Source organism: Schistocerca americana, chromosome 2, assembly GCF_021461395.2.
Source record: "Schistocerca americana isolate TAMUIC-IGC-003095 chromosome 2, iqSchAmer2.1, whole genome shotgun sequence".
NCBI classification, from domain to species: Eukaryota; Metazoa; Arthropoda; class Insecta; order Orthoptera; family Acrididae; genus Schistocerca; species Schistocerca americana.
Window position 1 is genome coordinate 334,878,792 of NC_060120.1, and position 17,260 is coordinate 334,896,051.

General features: G+C 39.4%; 1 protein-coding gene across 2 annotated transcripts in view; it reads left to right on the forward strand.

Moving 5' to 3' along the window:
- The first annotated feature begins 742 nt into the window (after window positions 1-742).
- Window positions 743-17,260, forward strand: part of LOC124593138 (atypical protein kinase C) — a 760,580-nt gene continuing 744,062 nt past the window's right edge. For both annotated transcript variants that reach the window (XM_047131902.1, XM_047131901.1), the window contains exons 1-4: window positions 743-883; window positions 1,124-1,286; window positions 3,538-3,659; window positions 14,737-14,826. In XM_047131902.1, coding sequence (XP_046987858.1) covers window positions 1,222-1,286; window positions 3,538-3,659; window positions 14,737-14,826 — 277 coding nt within the window. In that variant the 5' untranslated portion in view covers window positions 743-883; window positions 1,124-1,221. The remainder of the gene's footprint in view (window positions 884-1,123; window positions 1,287-3,537; window positions 3,660-14,736; window positions 14,827-17,260) is intronic.

Below are 17,260 nucleotides of genomic sequence, written 5' to 3' on the forward strand. Positions count from 1 at the left end.
CATTCTGTATTACAGTATAGCTGATTGACACTACCTCTGAGGAGTTTTATTGTAGTGTACTTTTTATTGCTATGCTTGATATGTATACAATAGTTTACTAGTTTTAATTTATTTTATTATTAAGTGTACGTTACTACATCCTGTACTAGACTCCAATGTAAAATGATCCATGGAGAATTCTTGATTACTGAATCCCTACCATAGCAATATCCCATTCGCTTTCTGTCATCCTGCTGATTTCGGTGTTTCTTCAGATTGTTTATGATTACAGCTTTTATTTCAGTTGAGGAGTTTAACATGTATTTGATGATACGTCGATTAATCCACGCGAAACTGAGAAGAAGTTTATCTGAGAAAGATGAAAATAAAATAGACAGAAATTGGAACGTCTAATACAAGCCTGTTTGTATTTAATTGTTGCGTTTGATGTTAGATTCAGAGTTTAGAGTACTTTAGATTAGAAAAGTAAGCTATGTGTCAGAGCTATACTTATTTACTTTTTAGTACTGTATTTGAAAAGACGGAGTCACTATTATGTTCATTTTACTTCTGATTTATTTTTCACATTCAGGGCTCTTGTAACAGGGCGATCGAATTTTTATTTGCGTCTTATTGTTTTTGTGAATTTGTTTGCATACTTACTACTATATTTATCGTTCGGACCACTTTGCGGACCACGCTTTTCAAATTTCGATATACAGTCTGCTGCGAGAGTGCCGCCATGCGTCAGTTTAAATAACCAGAGATGTGTCATGAGTTGTTGTCATTCGAGACACTGGGGGAAGGCGTTGTGTTGTGTACTTGTGGTGCTTGTTATTTTTATGTGAAGTGGTAGTGAAAGTGGCTGAACACAGTTATTGTATATACATTAGTGAAGCATTAGGTTTGTGTCTCTTCGCTGAATGTTGTAGTGGGAAGGATGAATGATAATTTGCGCTAAATTAAACTCTCTGCCAACTGTTCGGTCACTTGAGTTTTCTGTTAGTTCTCTAGCTATGTTATTCCAGTGTGTTTGTAATGACATAAAACAATTTCGTGATTAATTTTTAGTTTGTTTGTCCATTCGTAGTGTGCTGTCAAAAGTACTGACCTTGATGTGGTCATATGATGTGTGCTTTTTCAGGACAAATCCCCGTTCATTAGGCTTAACGGAGACAGATAAGCTTTCTGTTTCTCAAGTCAGTTGGTTAACGAAGCATTCAAGAAGGTGGAAACATAAAAATGCCTACCCAGCTTTCGCCTGATAACGAAGTTCCGGAGATAAGGGTGAAGACCGCTTATAATGGGTGAGTGTGATTCGTTGTTTCAAGGCACCCCGACGATATTTCATATTAGTTATTCTTTAAAATAGATCCCAACTGACTCGCAAAGGGTCGAGATGCCTGAGGTATATGGGTGACTGTACATTCAATTCGGACAGTTGTCGTTTCCAAATTCTCGGTGAACTAGATCAGAAACGTTAATCAAAAATCTTGCTGTCCGCAGAGAATTTTAATTTAACTTCTTACCGGTTTAATCACTCTGGTTTCATAACTACCATCGTTTTTATATTCTTACGAAGTTAAATGAGATTCCTGATTTCAAACTATGATAGATGAACCATGTTTTGCGTGTATTTTCAAATCTGAATGATTCAGGGATGTAAGGAAAAACTCAGGCACTTTGTGTGGGAGGAAAGTTAATTGATGAATACACACTTCTTTCTGTATCTGTTTTAATGTGAGTAAGTGATTTTGTTTGTATAGAAGAGGAAGTCCGTGTCCCAATAGTTCATTTTACTTTCAGACATTCATTTGTGGTTGTATTCTTTCCAATCTTCTCAGAAATTTGAGTATAATGTTTGAAGAGCCCATCTCTATGGGCAAGACAGATGTTTTTTATGAGTACTTTGATGTCGCTGTGTTTAAAATAGATGGCCCTTAATCATTTGCATTGTGTGAGTATTATTTGTGTGCCCAGAATGTGTACACTGGCTTTTCTTACATGTTTGTATTTTGTGATGCACTTCTGTAGGCCTGATCCCGTTTTTGGTGTCTTTTGAACTGTGCTATATACTCTATAAGGACACTGTGCAAGGACTTAATAGTCAACAAGGACAACTACCTACTGAGATCTTTTATGTATTTTAAATGTGACTTCTTGTGTACTCAACGTTATTCTATCTCATGGCACCACGCAGTAGCTACTCTTAAAATATTGAAAACAGTGTTCGCCTGCTAAGGCATTCACATGGATGGCCGCCTATTTTGTTTAACACCTGTTGTGCCAGCCAATCTGAAACTGCCCTAAACAAGGCAAAACACATTATTGGCAAACTATAAAACAATAAAGCTTGTTTCTCCATAGAGACTGTTTATCTTTCAAAAACATTGATCACTGGTTGCTTTATGACCCTGCCATGAACTGAAAAAAAGCTTGTCTGGGTTGGTTACCAGTTGACTGTGAAATGTGTTAACACCCTTTAGATACCCATTGTTTTCCATGACTACTTTAAATTCAGTAGCTATCATGTTTGGTGAAGATAAGGGTACCAGGATATTACACATCCAGTTGTGGTGAAGTTTCTTGGAAACAAGGTCACTGATCTTGCTGAAATTCATTGCTGTGTACTTTTACATCCTAAGAAGTGGAACTTGGGATGCCATAACAAAATTGGTGAGGAGAAGGATGTTATATGTGTGTTTGACACCTGTGCATACTGGATAGTACGATGGCAGTTTCTATCTATGTGCCCTCAATGAGAGGGAAAATACTTTTGTGTTAAAGGAGACCACTCCCCAAAAAGAAGTAGTGTTGAGCTGTCGAAAGGCACACACAAAAGAAACGAAACTTGCTGGCTTTGGGAGTTGCGCTTTGATGAATTCGTCTGAAATGTCCACTCTCACATGTGTACACACACCTATGCCCCATGTGGGTGCTTCAACTTATAGACTAGTTATGGCCAATCAAAGGAATAAATTGAAGCTATGTGAGAGTTATTTCCAGAAATTCAGAAAAGTGTTTGCTCACTTGGTTTTATAGTTTGTCTATTTATAGCAGAGCTATTTGTGTATTGAAAGGTCTTGAATGTTTTTGATTAGTATTGGATAAGAAATACACTGTTGGTTTATAATATTCATCATCTATTCAATCATGGGTCCTTACTTACCTGGGAGAGGGCACTGACAAAAGCAAAAGCCTTATTGTGTCCCCCTTCTGATAGATTTTGTTGAGAAACTTTACACATTTTTGTTTACTTCTGGTGGTCACGTCTTTCCACACTGTTTATTCCCATTAGGTGTTTGTAACTGCTGTATATGAACAAAAACATTGTGTTATGGCAGCGGGTATTTCATACTGTTACTTCTCTGAATTTGGAAATCTTGATGAAGTTATGTATTTTGACAGTTTAGTTTTCTATATTGTCTTTCATGTAGTTGTCACATTTTCTGTGTAATAATTAGTGTGTTAAAATTGTGATGTGATATAGTAAAATAGTTTCAAGTAAACTGTGTGACTGTAAATTATAATGGATATAAATCATTGTTTCTCTTGCAGGGAAATCATGATAACTTACATTGATCCACAAATCACAGTTGAGCAGTTATGTCAAGAGATGAGAGACATCTGTCGTTTTCCCCCAGACCAAGTCTTTACTATGAAATGGGTTGATGAGGAAGGTGCGTATTTAAATTTCTGACTGCATGTTACGTCCACAATGTATGACATGTTCTGTTGAATTAACACTGCTTGTTGTGTATAATTAGGCACAATACTGAGAATTGTGACTAGTCTGTAACAAAACTTTTCTTAAAAATGTTTAAATTTACTTATAGAGATTCAGTGTATGACTGGGGACCATCAGTGAGGTTTCAGGAAATTAGTGTTTGATTTTTCCCCTTATTAGACAAAAAGCAACTTATTCAAAACGCTCCATTAGTGGGATACTTTCTTAGTGTTGTTTCGAGCTTTGTAATTTTTGTTGTATCATAAAGGGCTACTTTTGTATATTCATTGGAATGACAGGTTATCTTATCTCAACCATAAAGGGAAAACTTTGGAAATATTAAGAAACTTTCTGTTTGTTGAGTAATACATATTTCAATACTTTAATCTGTAGTAGCTCCACCCCTTCCAAGTTACCACACCTGATAATTGACAATTTCTTAAGTGGTAAAAAATGTGGAATAGTGATGTTTGCCTGAAATGAGATTGAATGTCAGGAGAAGGCATCTATTAATGTAATAAAAAGTTGGGTGTAAATGTAAACCAAAATACTATATGTCTTGCAGAAAGAGAGGTAGAGAACCATGTTTCAAAGCCTTGGTGTGAAGTTTATGTTGTTGTACGGTCAGTAATGGTTGGCTGTTTCAGGTCAAAATGAAATATGCTGATCCAGCATATGTACTTATAACAGGAAAAGTTTATTGACTGATCAGTTACACAAATAAGTTGCTTGTAATGCAGATAGAAAATGCATATATAACAGGTACAGCGACTGAATTTGCAATGTGTTATAATAGAGACTACCCACTTTGTTTATATTATAGAAAGATTTGACAAAGTGCAATCTGCAGTAATACTTGCTCAGGGTAGTGATGCTATTACCACTACAAATATAATCCATAAATCCCAGTGGTGTCATTTGTGCTCACATATGGAGTGCGCTCCTATATTGCAGCATAATTTGGGCACACACTACTTGGTAACTTACTGCTAGCCTGCTTTCAATTTCATTTAGGTAGTATTCTGCATTGAAAGGCTGTATTGTTGATACAGGATAGTAACTGTAGTAAAAACAGTTATCAGATTCCAAGGCAGCATATCTGTAATGTGTAGTGGGTAACACATGTACGTTCTAGAAAGTGTTAGCCGTTGGTGCTAAGAGAAAGAATAAAAAGTGCCATAGAATTGAAACAATAATGGAGACTGTGAATGAATGTAACTTCGTCTTGGATCTAGAATGTTGAACTCTTAGTTTAGTTCATCACTTATTTAATGTGTTACAGGAATGACTACTTACCTATTTTCAATGAATTTTAATATCCTATGTATCAGAGTGATGGAATAGGCACAGGAATCTAAACCTTGAAGTCCAGATGATACATCAGTTTGCTAGTTAGCTTGAATGTTATTTAAATTAGTTCAAGGGGTCAACTGAACCTACCATTACTGCGTGTCTGCTCCATCCTGTAATGTAATAGTGATGTGGCATCTGATATCAAATGTGTGCATTAGTAAGAGAACAGAACTCTGACAATAAACCAGTGAATGTGAATATGAAATTGTGGATGTGGTGTTGCATTAATCAGTACTGTAGCTAGGGGTCTAGATTATGTTGGAATGTGACAGTAGGATTGAGTTGGCAAAGCACTAGTTGAATGCTTCAGTTGATCCACTTTTTGTACAGGTTAATAGATACTGGCCTTACTAACCGCAGCTGACTTTTGTTGTTGTTTTGGTCATCAACCCTAAAGTTCGTTTGATGCAGACCGTTCTTGTCATGTCAGCTATCCTCTTCAGTTCAGCGTAACTCGTGCATCCTACATAATCATCAATTTAATTTAAGTATTTCTGTCTAGACTGGCTCCAGTGATTATTCGTACAGTTTTCAGCAACAATACATGTCATATGTGTTTACCAATTCTGTTCATTTCATTATGCTTTTTATGAGTCATTCATACTCATTGACTTGTTGTAGGGCATATTCATTCCTTGCTCAGTTAGTTCATCTTGTCTTTAACAATCTCCTGTAATATTGTGTTTCAAAGGTTTGTAATCATTTAGTTCGTCAAAATAGTTCAGTCTAAACTACCTTATCAACTGGGTTGAACAAGTGTGTATGGCTTAAATTTGTGATTTGTATAAAATATGGGCCATAAAATTATATATATTTCATTATACAGTGAGAGTATATTACGGTCATGTAGAAGTCAGTTTCGGATTCATCTAAAGACTGTATTTTAGCATATTTTGTGCTTCTCTTTAAGTATGTTATCAGTTTACTTAAATTTTGAACTGTTAGTCAAAGTATAACACGCATTCAAGTTGTACTGATGATACTGAAATAATATCTAAAGCAGTTTCTTAGGTTTCTGGCTGTTCTCTGCTGACCTCAGTTGGTAATGACAAATTTGTAGTGATGCCTATTGCATGTGGTTAGACCAAAGCATTCTCAAGTATACTATATGCAGTATCCACTCGTAACCAATATTTATTGTCACCAAATACTACTCTGCTTCATGTAATTTTTCTGGAAGGTGTACCACCTGGCACAAACTACACAGCTGGGGCCAAGAGGAATATGCAGTAATGAGTCGTCGGCTTTCACTACTGCTGCAATGTTAATGGCTGCTGTGGCATTACCTTTTGAGGTGTAGATTCAATTTTTTTGTTAGTTGGTGAAGCCCACAAATGTAAAAGCACAGAAACATGGTTTTGGTCGCAAACTGATACGTAGCTTTGCCCAAAGTGTAGGATAGGTTGGAAGGTTACAGGGTGTTTGGTTGGCGAAGCCAACAAGTGGGAAACTGAGAATACGTGGTTGTGGGGACCTACTTGTCTATAGCTTACATTGTTTGATAAATCTGCCATTAATATTGCATTATGTTTGCCCTGTTGTTTACAGCATTTGTCACATGTTTTCTGTGTTACTGGTGCAAGCTGACAGCCCTTATGGAATATTCCTCTTTATTCCACAACTGTACCCCCATTAGAAGTTGCAGTTATTTTGTAGATTTTTTATTGTTTGTCCATCATGAATTGTTTTATTAGGTTCTATTTTCCCTGATCATATCCTGTAAAAGTAAGTAGTAATTATATCACCCTTTCTATTTTTCTTGCTTAAAATTAGTTGCTAAAAGAATGGATGGGCAATTATTAGTTCCTACACAGAGAAATGTAAGGTAAATGCAGTCTCCATACTGAAATTTAACATATAATCTGAAAAACACAGTGTGAAACTCAACACCAGACAGGTTCCTTGACTCCACCCTCAGACTAGCAAGAGGGCATAATTACATTGGTTCCATTAGGTAAATGAACCTGTAAGATGGTTTTGTAGGATTTCATGTTGTGTTGGCAAACAGCTTTCACCTCGTAAGATTGTTGCAGCCTATTTTATTCCCTGAACTAACAGGCAGAGGGCTTAGAGAATTACGTGTAATGAATGCTCGTACAAGTATATCAGTCAGGTGGGTAGAAAATTTGAGGTTAGTTTCATGAAACATTCATGTGGCTTGGGCTCTAACTCAGCTTTGGGTTCCCATTTTTCTGAGACAGTTCACTCTGTTACCAGTTATTCATCCTACCTTTCAGTGTTCCATAGCGAACATAAGGGCCGTGTTCTTAAAGTTCCAGAATAACTAGGGATTTACCGTACCTTAAAGTAATCTCCTAGTCACTCTCTCAGCACCCAAGTTGAATCAAAACATAAATTGATCTTGGTTAATTCTGATTAGCTCAGTGGGTAACCCTGCCTGTTCCTGGTTCCTGTTCACCTTTTTGTGCATTGCCTCCTCTTGTGCTGCCTTGAGTCGGTGGGCCAAGATTTTTGTGGTAGAAAAATCCTTAGTATGGCCTGTGGTAATTCAATGCCCAGCTATGGCTGATTTAATGGGCTGCGAAAGGCAAGTGTGGCACTCATATTCAACGCACCTGTTGTAAACTGTGCATGTCGTGTGACCTATGTAAGCTTTGCTACACTGGCAAGGAATTTTGTAGATCCCGCCTTGTGTTCCCTTTGTTCTGTTTTGCAATCAATACTGTAGAATACAAGAATGTTGAGGTCATCTGTATACAACTCATGATTTTGTCTTCCCATTTCACTGACACCGGTCATTCTGCCAGTTACTTACTGTTATTTTCCCGGCATAAAGAGTGTTGCGTGAAGTTTCAAGATCGGAGCTGGATGATGCCACAATATTTCCAGGATGAGATTTTCACTCTGCAGCGGAGTGTGCGCTGATATGAAACTTTCTGGCAGATTAAAACTGTGTGCCGGACCGAGACTCGAACTCGGGACCTTTGCCTTTCGCAGGAGAGCTTCTGTTAAGTTTGGGAGGTAGGAGATGAGGTACTGGCAGAAGTAAGGCTGTGAGGACGGGGTGTGAGTCGTGCTTGGGTAGCTCAGTTGGTAGAGCACTAGCCCGCGAAAGGCAAAGGTCCCGAGTTCGAGTCTCAGTCCGGCACACAGTTTTAATCTGCCAGGAAGTTTCGATGCCACAATGTTTCAATTGGCAACAGTTCAGCCATCTTCAAGTGAGTCTTTTGTGCTTTCTGCAGCACCTAAATTCAATCAACAAGAATATCAAATTTACAATGGAATTGGGGAAAGACAATTGTCTGCTGTTTCTCGATGTCTTGGTCAGTGGGAAAGTGGATGTATCATTGGCCATTGTGTTTTCCATAAGCCCACACATACCCGACCTGTATTTGTTTGCATCTAACTGCCACCATCCATTACAAAATATGAACATCCTTCGAACATTCATGCACTGGGCAGATGTTATGTCTGATGGAGACAGCTTCGCAATAAAAATGGTAGTATGGTGTTGTTGACTGGGAGGTCCCATTCGGGTTTGGCCACCAAGTGCAAGTCTTATTTCACTCAACACCGATAAGGATGAAATGATGATGAGGGCAACACAACACCGAGTCGATGAGTGGAGAAAATCTCCAACTTGGCCAGGGATCGAACCCGAGCCCGCTGCTTGAGAGGCAAGCACGTTACCACTCAGCTAAACAGGTGGACACAGCTTCGCAAAGGAGCTGGAACACCTACAGTCTGTGTTCAAAGATAATGGATATTCTTCACATCAGAACTGCACATCTTTAAGGAGGAAGAAACGTGACCACTGACAAGATAAAGAGGAGGAGGAGGAGCAGCTGTTCAAGTCCATATGCCACCAGTATTTAACTGAAATTAAACAGAAGCATAAGGAAACATTATGCCAAAGTAATCTTCCACCCTGTGCTCTTCTCAGCTTGACAGAGGACAATGTGGGACTGCAGAGGGCTGGAATCTCCAGAATACCTTGCCAATGTGGAAAAGCCTACATTGGTTAGACATGTGCACAGTGTGCAAAAGGTGCATTGAACACGATCACCACACTTGCCTTTTACAGCCCAGCAAGTCAGCCATAGTCAAATATTGCTTCTCCACAGGATATTACGTGGATTATTCTGCCATGGAAATCTTGGTTGCAATGAGGTCCTTCTGAGATTCATTTATTAAGGAATTGGTAGAATTAAGTAACTGGGGGAGCCCAATAATTTCTTTAATATCTACAGAAAGAAAACATTTCATGACTAGTGACATGTCCAGTGACAACTAGTTTTATTAATTCAATATCTGAATTTAACTCTGTGAGCCTGCATTTCAGCAGAGAGCGTGCATGCAGTGTCACCAATATGCATGCTCCTGCATACTACAGATGGACCAATATTTGAAGGGGATGCAAAACTTGACACAGGTTGCTTATGTAGTGGCTACCTTCATGCATGTATGTCTGCACCAATTTTTTTATGTTAAGTCAACAACATGAACTAGCAATCTCAAGTGCTAAACACTCACCTGAAGATGGCTGAATGGTTGTCGGCCGAAATATCATGGCAAGAAGTGGACATCACAGGCTGCAGTTCCGGAACTTCATGGAATGCTTATCACTATTTCAGTTGGTGTACTTCTTTGTGAGCACCTGATTTGGAATATGTTTTTTCAGTATTTTTTCTCTCTGCTGCCCATTTTTTTTTTTTTTTTTCTGCCCACCGTGGTTTCCATGTAGCTATTCCATTGGTTTGGTTTTACAATGTTTCTGACCTTGAATGTTTAACAGTCCTCAGTCCTCCTGTTAATTCCCTGGTTATGTGCTGCTGCATTTAATCCTTTCCCTACTGCTGATCCTCACTTTTATTCCTATCCTTTGACATGTCAACTTTGTATTCATGATTTCTTCTATTGTACACTATGAAGACTCTCCAAAATGTGATCTCCCAGGTTTTATCCATGTGATTGTTTCTCTGGTATTTACCTGTCTTGTTGATTCCATTTTATGAACAATATTTTGATGGCTGACTCAGCCATGTACATAAGGTGCTGTGAACTGTGTTTTTATGCTCACATCCTGAACTGAGAACAGTGTGGTTGTGCATAATGTGGAATCAGAAACCTGACCAAACTCTTGGAAGTACAGCATAACGCTTTAGAATGTTGAGCATCTAGTCAAAATTATACCTGTACATCTCTCTTACTGTTGTTAGAGTGAATTTGAATCCCCGGGACTTTTTTTTTTTTTTTTTTGTCAACTTCCAGATAAACCAGACACAGTCATAAAGTGTGACAGACTGCAGTTTGTGTGATACAAATATTTTAAATTGTTGTGACTCTAGGCTCCTCAGCTGGCCCTACACGAAATGTAGAGCCTGACTTGATGATTAGAGCACTAATAATTGAAATAAAAGAGTAAGCATCTTCAAAGGTAGTTTCAAGTGTCATTAAAAATTAAGTAGAACTTCTCAAAACTACTAGTTACTCAGGCAGTACCCAAATTTAGCAGTGATTTAATGCAGTCTGATAAAAATAATCAATCTAAAACACTCCCAGAAAATATGAAGACTGAGCCACACTTCACTGGTTCATCACACACCTAACACACCTAGCAGTAAGTGACTAAGATTCTCATTTGGTTGATTGCTTGGGATTCTTCAAATAATGTTTGTGGAGAGACTGTTCAGATCTAAATGTCTTCACCAAATTATAGCATTGTAATTGAGGGACTTTACTGTCAGTATTCTGAACTTCGTGACGTTATCAATTTACTTAAGTTTCCTTATTTCATTATTGTTGAAGTCTTTTATGTTATGAGGTAGAGTTTAATTGTTGCAAACCTTTCGTGTCTGTCCAATGTCTGTTACTGAAATATTCTTGGAGGATTGCAACAAATGATGAAATGCCACTTGGTTCAGTAAATCTCAAAAATTTTGTCTCTGTCTATGATGATGTTTTAATTTTAAACTTGGATATGTTATTGATGAGAGGCAGGGAAGTGGCAACATGTTGCTCAGTCTGTTCACTGAATGTTTCTGAACATTAATGTTTTCTTGCTTTGATGCACTGCAACTGCAGAATCTACTTGTTTCCCCCCCCCATTGTTGCTACTGCATGGAACCTCTTTTGGACCCAATGTTAAAATAGTTGTTACATGTTTGCACTTAACCTTAAAAATGTTTTATTTGTAATTACAACATTATGGAAAGGATAGATTGCTACACAAAATGTAAAGGAGACAGTGATCTGCAGACAGGCACAATGAAAAGACTGCTGTATATTTAAGCTTTCACCCAAAAGGCCTTATTCCAGAGTAGAAAGCTCGCACACATTCAGGCAAGTGCAATGCATACACAAATGACCACTGTCTCTCTCTCTTTTCAAAAGGCACTATCCGTTGTGGAAAATCTTTTCACCACTAACCCTACCAACCATACTCAACACAAAATCAATACTGAACTCTGCCTGACTCATTTCACTTCTCCATCTGTCCGTGGTCTACCTCGCTACCCACAAATCGTCCTCCTGTTAACAATTCAGGATTTCTTTGCTTGAAACCCTGCATCACCATCATTCCCCAAATCCCTGAACATGGAAGCCAACTACATATCCACAGAAAAAACTGCAATCCACCACCTAAAAGCTGATCCCGACCTTATAATTATACTTGCTCACAAAGCCTCCACCACTGAGGTTGCAAACTGCTGGGATTACTTGGCGGACGGACTTTGCAGCAGTCAGATTTATCCATATCTCATCCCATAACCTGTCCATGATGTCTCTCTCTCTCTCTCTCTCTCTCTCTCTCTCTCTCTCTCTCTCTCTCTCTCTCTCTCTCTCTCTCTCCCCCCCCCCCCCTCGCCCTCCTCGTCACACACACACACACACACACACACACACACACACACACACACACACACACAACCTCTACCACTCACTGCATTCCAAAGTCCATAAACCCAACCAACCGGAACACACAATTGTGACTGGTTACTATGCCATCACTGTGCAAATCTCTGCTCTCGTGGACCAGCACCTTCACCTTATTACCTGTAACGTACTCCCACCCCCCCATGCAAAAGACACCAACAGTTTCCTTTCCTTTACAATAGGGTGTCTTGCTCTGCTATATCATCTCTAATGCCCATGACCTTGCTGCTATGAAACACTACCTTCCGCAGCACCTGACTGACTCAAAATCTACAACCTCCTTCCTGGTCACCATCGCAGCCTACACTCTCACCCACAATTTTTTCACCCATGCAGTCGTCACCAACAAACAAATCTGTGGTATTGCAGTGGGCACCTTTGTGGCACCAACCTATGCCAGTCTATTCATTGGCCATTTAGAGGAATCCTTCCTAACCATCCAAAATCCCAAACCCCTCACCTGATTCAAACTGGATGATGAAATCTTTGTGATGTGGACTGAGGATGATGACACCCTATTCACATTCCTCCAGAATCTCAACACCACCCCCATTCATTTCACCTGGCCCCCCTCAACTCAAGAAGCCCCCTTCCTTGATGTTGACTTCCACATCAATGACGGCTACATCAGTACTCCATCCATATCAAACTTACCAACAATCAGCAATACCTTTGCAGTTGTCATCCGTTCAGTACCAAGAAGTCCATTCCATACAGCCTAGACACACATGGTCATCGCATCCAAGAGTACAGGGACATCAGCGAGAAATCGTGGCCATGTGTGTACATCCTGCTTGTGTGAATGTTGTTATACCTGTCTGCAAAAGTCTCCTCCATATTGTGTGTAGCAATTTATCCTGTTCACAGTATTGTTGTTATTCCATCGTGTACTTTTATTGGTAATTAAGTTGTGAATGTAGTTTTATCTCTTTGAGCTGAGGCTAGTTCCACAAACATGGTTTAATAAGGTAACATTTTGCATTTGATAAAAATGAACACCCTTTCTAGCAATTCTTGGATTTATCACTATGTCGAGTCTTGGGTCCTGTATGAATTTTTAGCAGCAAGACTTATTGTTATCCTCATGTCTCTGCGGTTGAATGATAAGCTGTTCCAAGAGGGCCACATACGCACATCAGCAAGAAAGTTTTGGCGTATATGAATTCCTGAACCACCTGAAGTTTCACCAACCTGGCATACTGTTCACAATGAAGGCAGAATATATGGAGCACCCCTATTCCTGGACACTGGACTCGCATTCGGAAGGACGACGGTTCAATCCCGCGTTCGGCCATCCTGATTTAGGTTTTCCGTGATTTCCCTATATCACTTTAGGCAAATGCCGGGATGGTTCCTTTGAAAGGGCACGGCCGATTTCCTTCCCCATCCTTCCCTAACCCGAGCTTGTGCTCCGTCTCTAATGACCTCGTTGTCGATGGGACGTTAAACACTAATCTCCTCCTCCTCCCTATTCCTGGATATCACAGTGGGAAGAGGAGGTGAAGGCCCATTAGAAAACAATGTGCTCAGAAAGCATATATACGCATGCTTTCCACTGTCATTGTATCACACAAGAGTGGCAGTTTTATATTCACCAGCTGGCAGTTGTAAGACAAAAGGATGAACAGTAGACACCAAAGCAATGACATACATTGTGTATGCTGTCAGTATGTCAAAGGAATTCACAATTATCGTAGGACTCCAGAACATCAAGCGAATTTTCCACCTGCCTCCCAAGATGTCAGATTAATTAATACAAGTGAAAACCAAGCGAGGTGGGACAGTGGTTAGACACTGGACTCGCATTCGGTTGGACGGCGGTTCAATCCCACGTCCGGCCATCCTGATTTAGGTTTTCCGTGATTTCCCTAAATCGCTCCAGGCAAATGCCGGGATGGTTCCTTTGAAAGGGCACGGCCGACTTCCTTCCCCATCCTTCCCTAATCCGATGAGACTGATGACCTCGCTGTCTGGTCTCCTTCCCCAAACAACCCAACCCAATACATGTGAAAGGCTATCTGAAACTTTGCAAGTTGTGTGTCTACCATCTCCTCTACCAGTAAGGCAAAGATTACATTGATTACATGGCTCACACAATTGAGGAGAGATATCAAGGAAGCAAATGACACACATAACTGTACCAACCTACCAAGTTAGTTGTTGTAGATCACTGCTTGGAAACTAGCCATGCCATGGGCTGAAATGATAAGGTACTTGGGCAGTCAGCTTTTTTCTTTGACTCTGTACTTAATGGAAGTTATAGGTATTTGACTTGACAGGGACCTGGGAACAAAAGTAGCAGATTCTATCTTACCATGTTACGGGATTCTGACTCTGGCATACTGCATACTTAATGACACAGGATCTGATCCCAGTAAGGCAGTACCAAATGAATCACCAGAACATATGTCACTTTAGAAGCACAGCCAGTACCACCTGAGGAGAAGAATGCCAATAAGGGAAAAATTGATGCCTCACTGGTCGAGATCATCATCCATCTGGCATCGCATTTAGATGGAGCCAAGTCTTGTTGCCAAAAATTCATGCTGAAGCATTCACTCACCTAGCAGAACACTAAAGAAGAATTTTAATTACAAATTTTACTGGACCGCCTCCAGTTAATTTTTGTCTGTGCAATGAATTTGAGTGTTCATACCTATATAATGTATCCATAGTAACAAAAGAAGAAACATAGCATGCCACTGTGATAATGACAGACCTGTTACATGTTGGAAACAAACCAATAATGTATTTGCTCATTGACTTGTTCTCTCTTGCAGGGGACCCATGCATTATTTCAACGCAGATGGAACTAGATGAGGCCATACGTCTTTATGAGGTCAACAAGGATTCTGAGCTCACCATTCATGGTAAGTATAAGACCAATATTTTTTATATCCTGAAATGCTTTGCAGGGAAGTTCATTGGAGAGAGAGGGAGAGAAGAAGATGCAGTTCTTATCCCAAGTACAACTCTTTATTTTTATTTACTATTATCATATATGTTTTACTGTGTGGTAGGCATACCATTATAAAAAATTTCCTTTCTTCCTACCATTTTATGTTGTGTATGAGTTGAAAGTGTGATTGTAACATGACAATCTATGAAAGGTACTTGGTGAACAAGAGCGTGCACAGTGGGGCTAAGGGGGCAGCAGAGGGAAACTGCACCCCTCTCTCCTCTTCCAGAAACAAATCAGCAACAGTCCAACTCATGTCGTGCCCCACCAGATGGACTGACTGACTTAACCGTTTAGTTAGAAGAAAGTCGGAGCATGTAATGAATATTGATTAGCAGTGAGTGTGCCCAGATCCGTATGGGCATGGAAGCACAGAGTTATTTCAGTACTGTCATTAAAAGATTTGTTGCCTTATCACCTGATAAGATACTTAAAAACCTAATACTTACCGATGTTTCAAGCAAGTTGCGGTGGCCTTCTCAGTGCAGAAACTGTGTAGCCGAGGTGTGGGTGCATCAATATGTTGTTTTCTTGACTTAGTCACTAGACCACCAATATCACATTTATTAGATTTTGTTGACACTAAAATAACATTGGTGGGTGTAAGGAGAGAGGGCAGGACATGTGGGTAATGATTTCTCTGTTGCACAGCTTGTTGGCAATTGGTTGCCCACTACGAATCAAGCTTCCTGAGGGCAATGTTTTTACACTGTTAATGCTGGAAGGATGACATCAGTTGTCTGCACACTGTTTATTTAGCCAGTGGTTGCATTGTCTGATGAAACCACTGCCCTGCAGTTACACATAGCTATCATACTGGGATTTCTGGCAGCCAGGATGTTAGGAGCCTGTAGCTGATCTTCCCTGTTGGTGTTGTTAGGCTGCTTCAAGATTTCGACTGCCTCTTGTATTTTCCTTCTATATCTTTTTTTTCTCCATCATTTACAGTGAAACTATCATTAGCTTCCCCCCACTCCAACTAAGACCTTTTGTGTGCTGCATATCAGTTTTCAGTTAATATCAGTGGAATGTGATACATATTCCAGTTGGAGGAACACTCTCATATTTATGAGAAGCCATTTTTTTGTTTTAGTTGATTAATGTATCCTGTATAGAGTTGAGCCATATCAAAACAATGGTTCTGTAGTTTTGGTACAGTACATAAATGGTGTAGTAAATGATGTGATTACTGGTAACATTGATAGGAGTGAAACATAATTGAATGTGTAAGAGAGAAACTGGGAGCTAACAACTTCTCTTTGGTTTTTTATTTATTTGTTTTGCACATACTTAGAACTACACATTGTTCAGTGTTAGTCCAGTGTGTGTTTCACATCCTTAATTGTCTGTTTCTCTGCACTCACCAGGGAAAATACTCTTGATGAAAAGTGGTTCTGATGTTGTAACAAAGAATTTAATTTCTCTGTGGCCAGACACATCTGTCCATGCATAGCGAGAGCATTTCAGCATTTTATCTCATATGTGATAGCAGCATGAACACACTGATGTTCAGCGTCCAGTAATGTGGTACCCTTACTGTAGTGGTTAGGTGGCTCATAGCCAGGACAGATTAAATGAAAAACTATCTCTAACATTGATATCGAGGCTCCTGAAGCATAAACAGCTCTGTTGATGACATCATCTAAATCTGTCAGATATTGTCATCGGAGTATCTGACGAAATTCTTGCCGTGGTGTTCATGAGGTCACAGACATAGTAGGTATCGACATTTCATTAGTTGTTTCAGAAGTTTTCCTCGAAATTTTTCCTGATCTGTGTAAAGGTTACAGAGCAACATGTGGGACACATTTCAGACAGTCTACATCTGTGGTGGTTATCTCATAGACAAGTAACCATTGTCTTATGATATACATTTAGTTCTACAGTACTGAAACATGGCTTCTATCTTGCTTTCAGTGGTCCTTGTATTGAGCAATTCCCACACTTCAAAACAGTGATTCATGCTGAAAAACACTGATCATTTACTAATGTTCTGTAGGTTATGCAGATCTTTATATATCCTCACTCAGCTTATAGAGGGTTCAGCGCTTCGAGTTCCAAGGGCAATCTAGTAAGACACTGGTTGGATAAGTAAACAAAGTAACCAAAATGAGCCAATGCCTGATAGGTATGCAACACACGTAATGTTGTACAGGCCGTGCGGATAGGATTTTAACAGACCAAGTCAACTGGGAAAGCAACCATAGTCCATGCCTGCTTCTGATTGTCTGAGATAGCCTATGGTAGTTTTACAACTATAATCCTATTTAACTGATGTAGTATAATTGCTAACTAACAGAATAATATGACAACCAGTATCTGTTTTTTTTATTTTATTAAAGTGG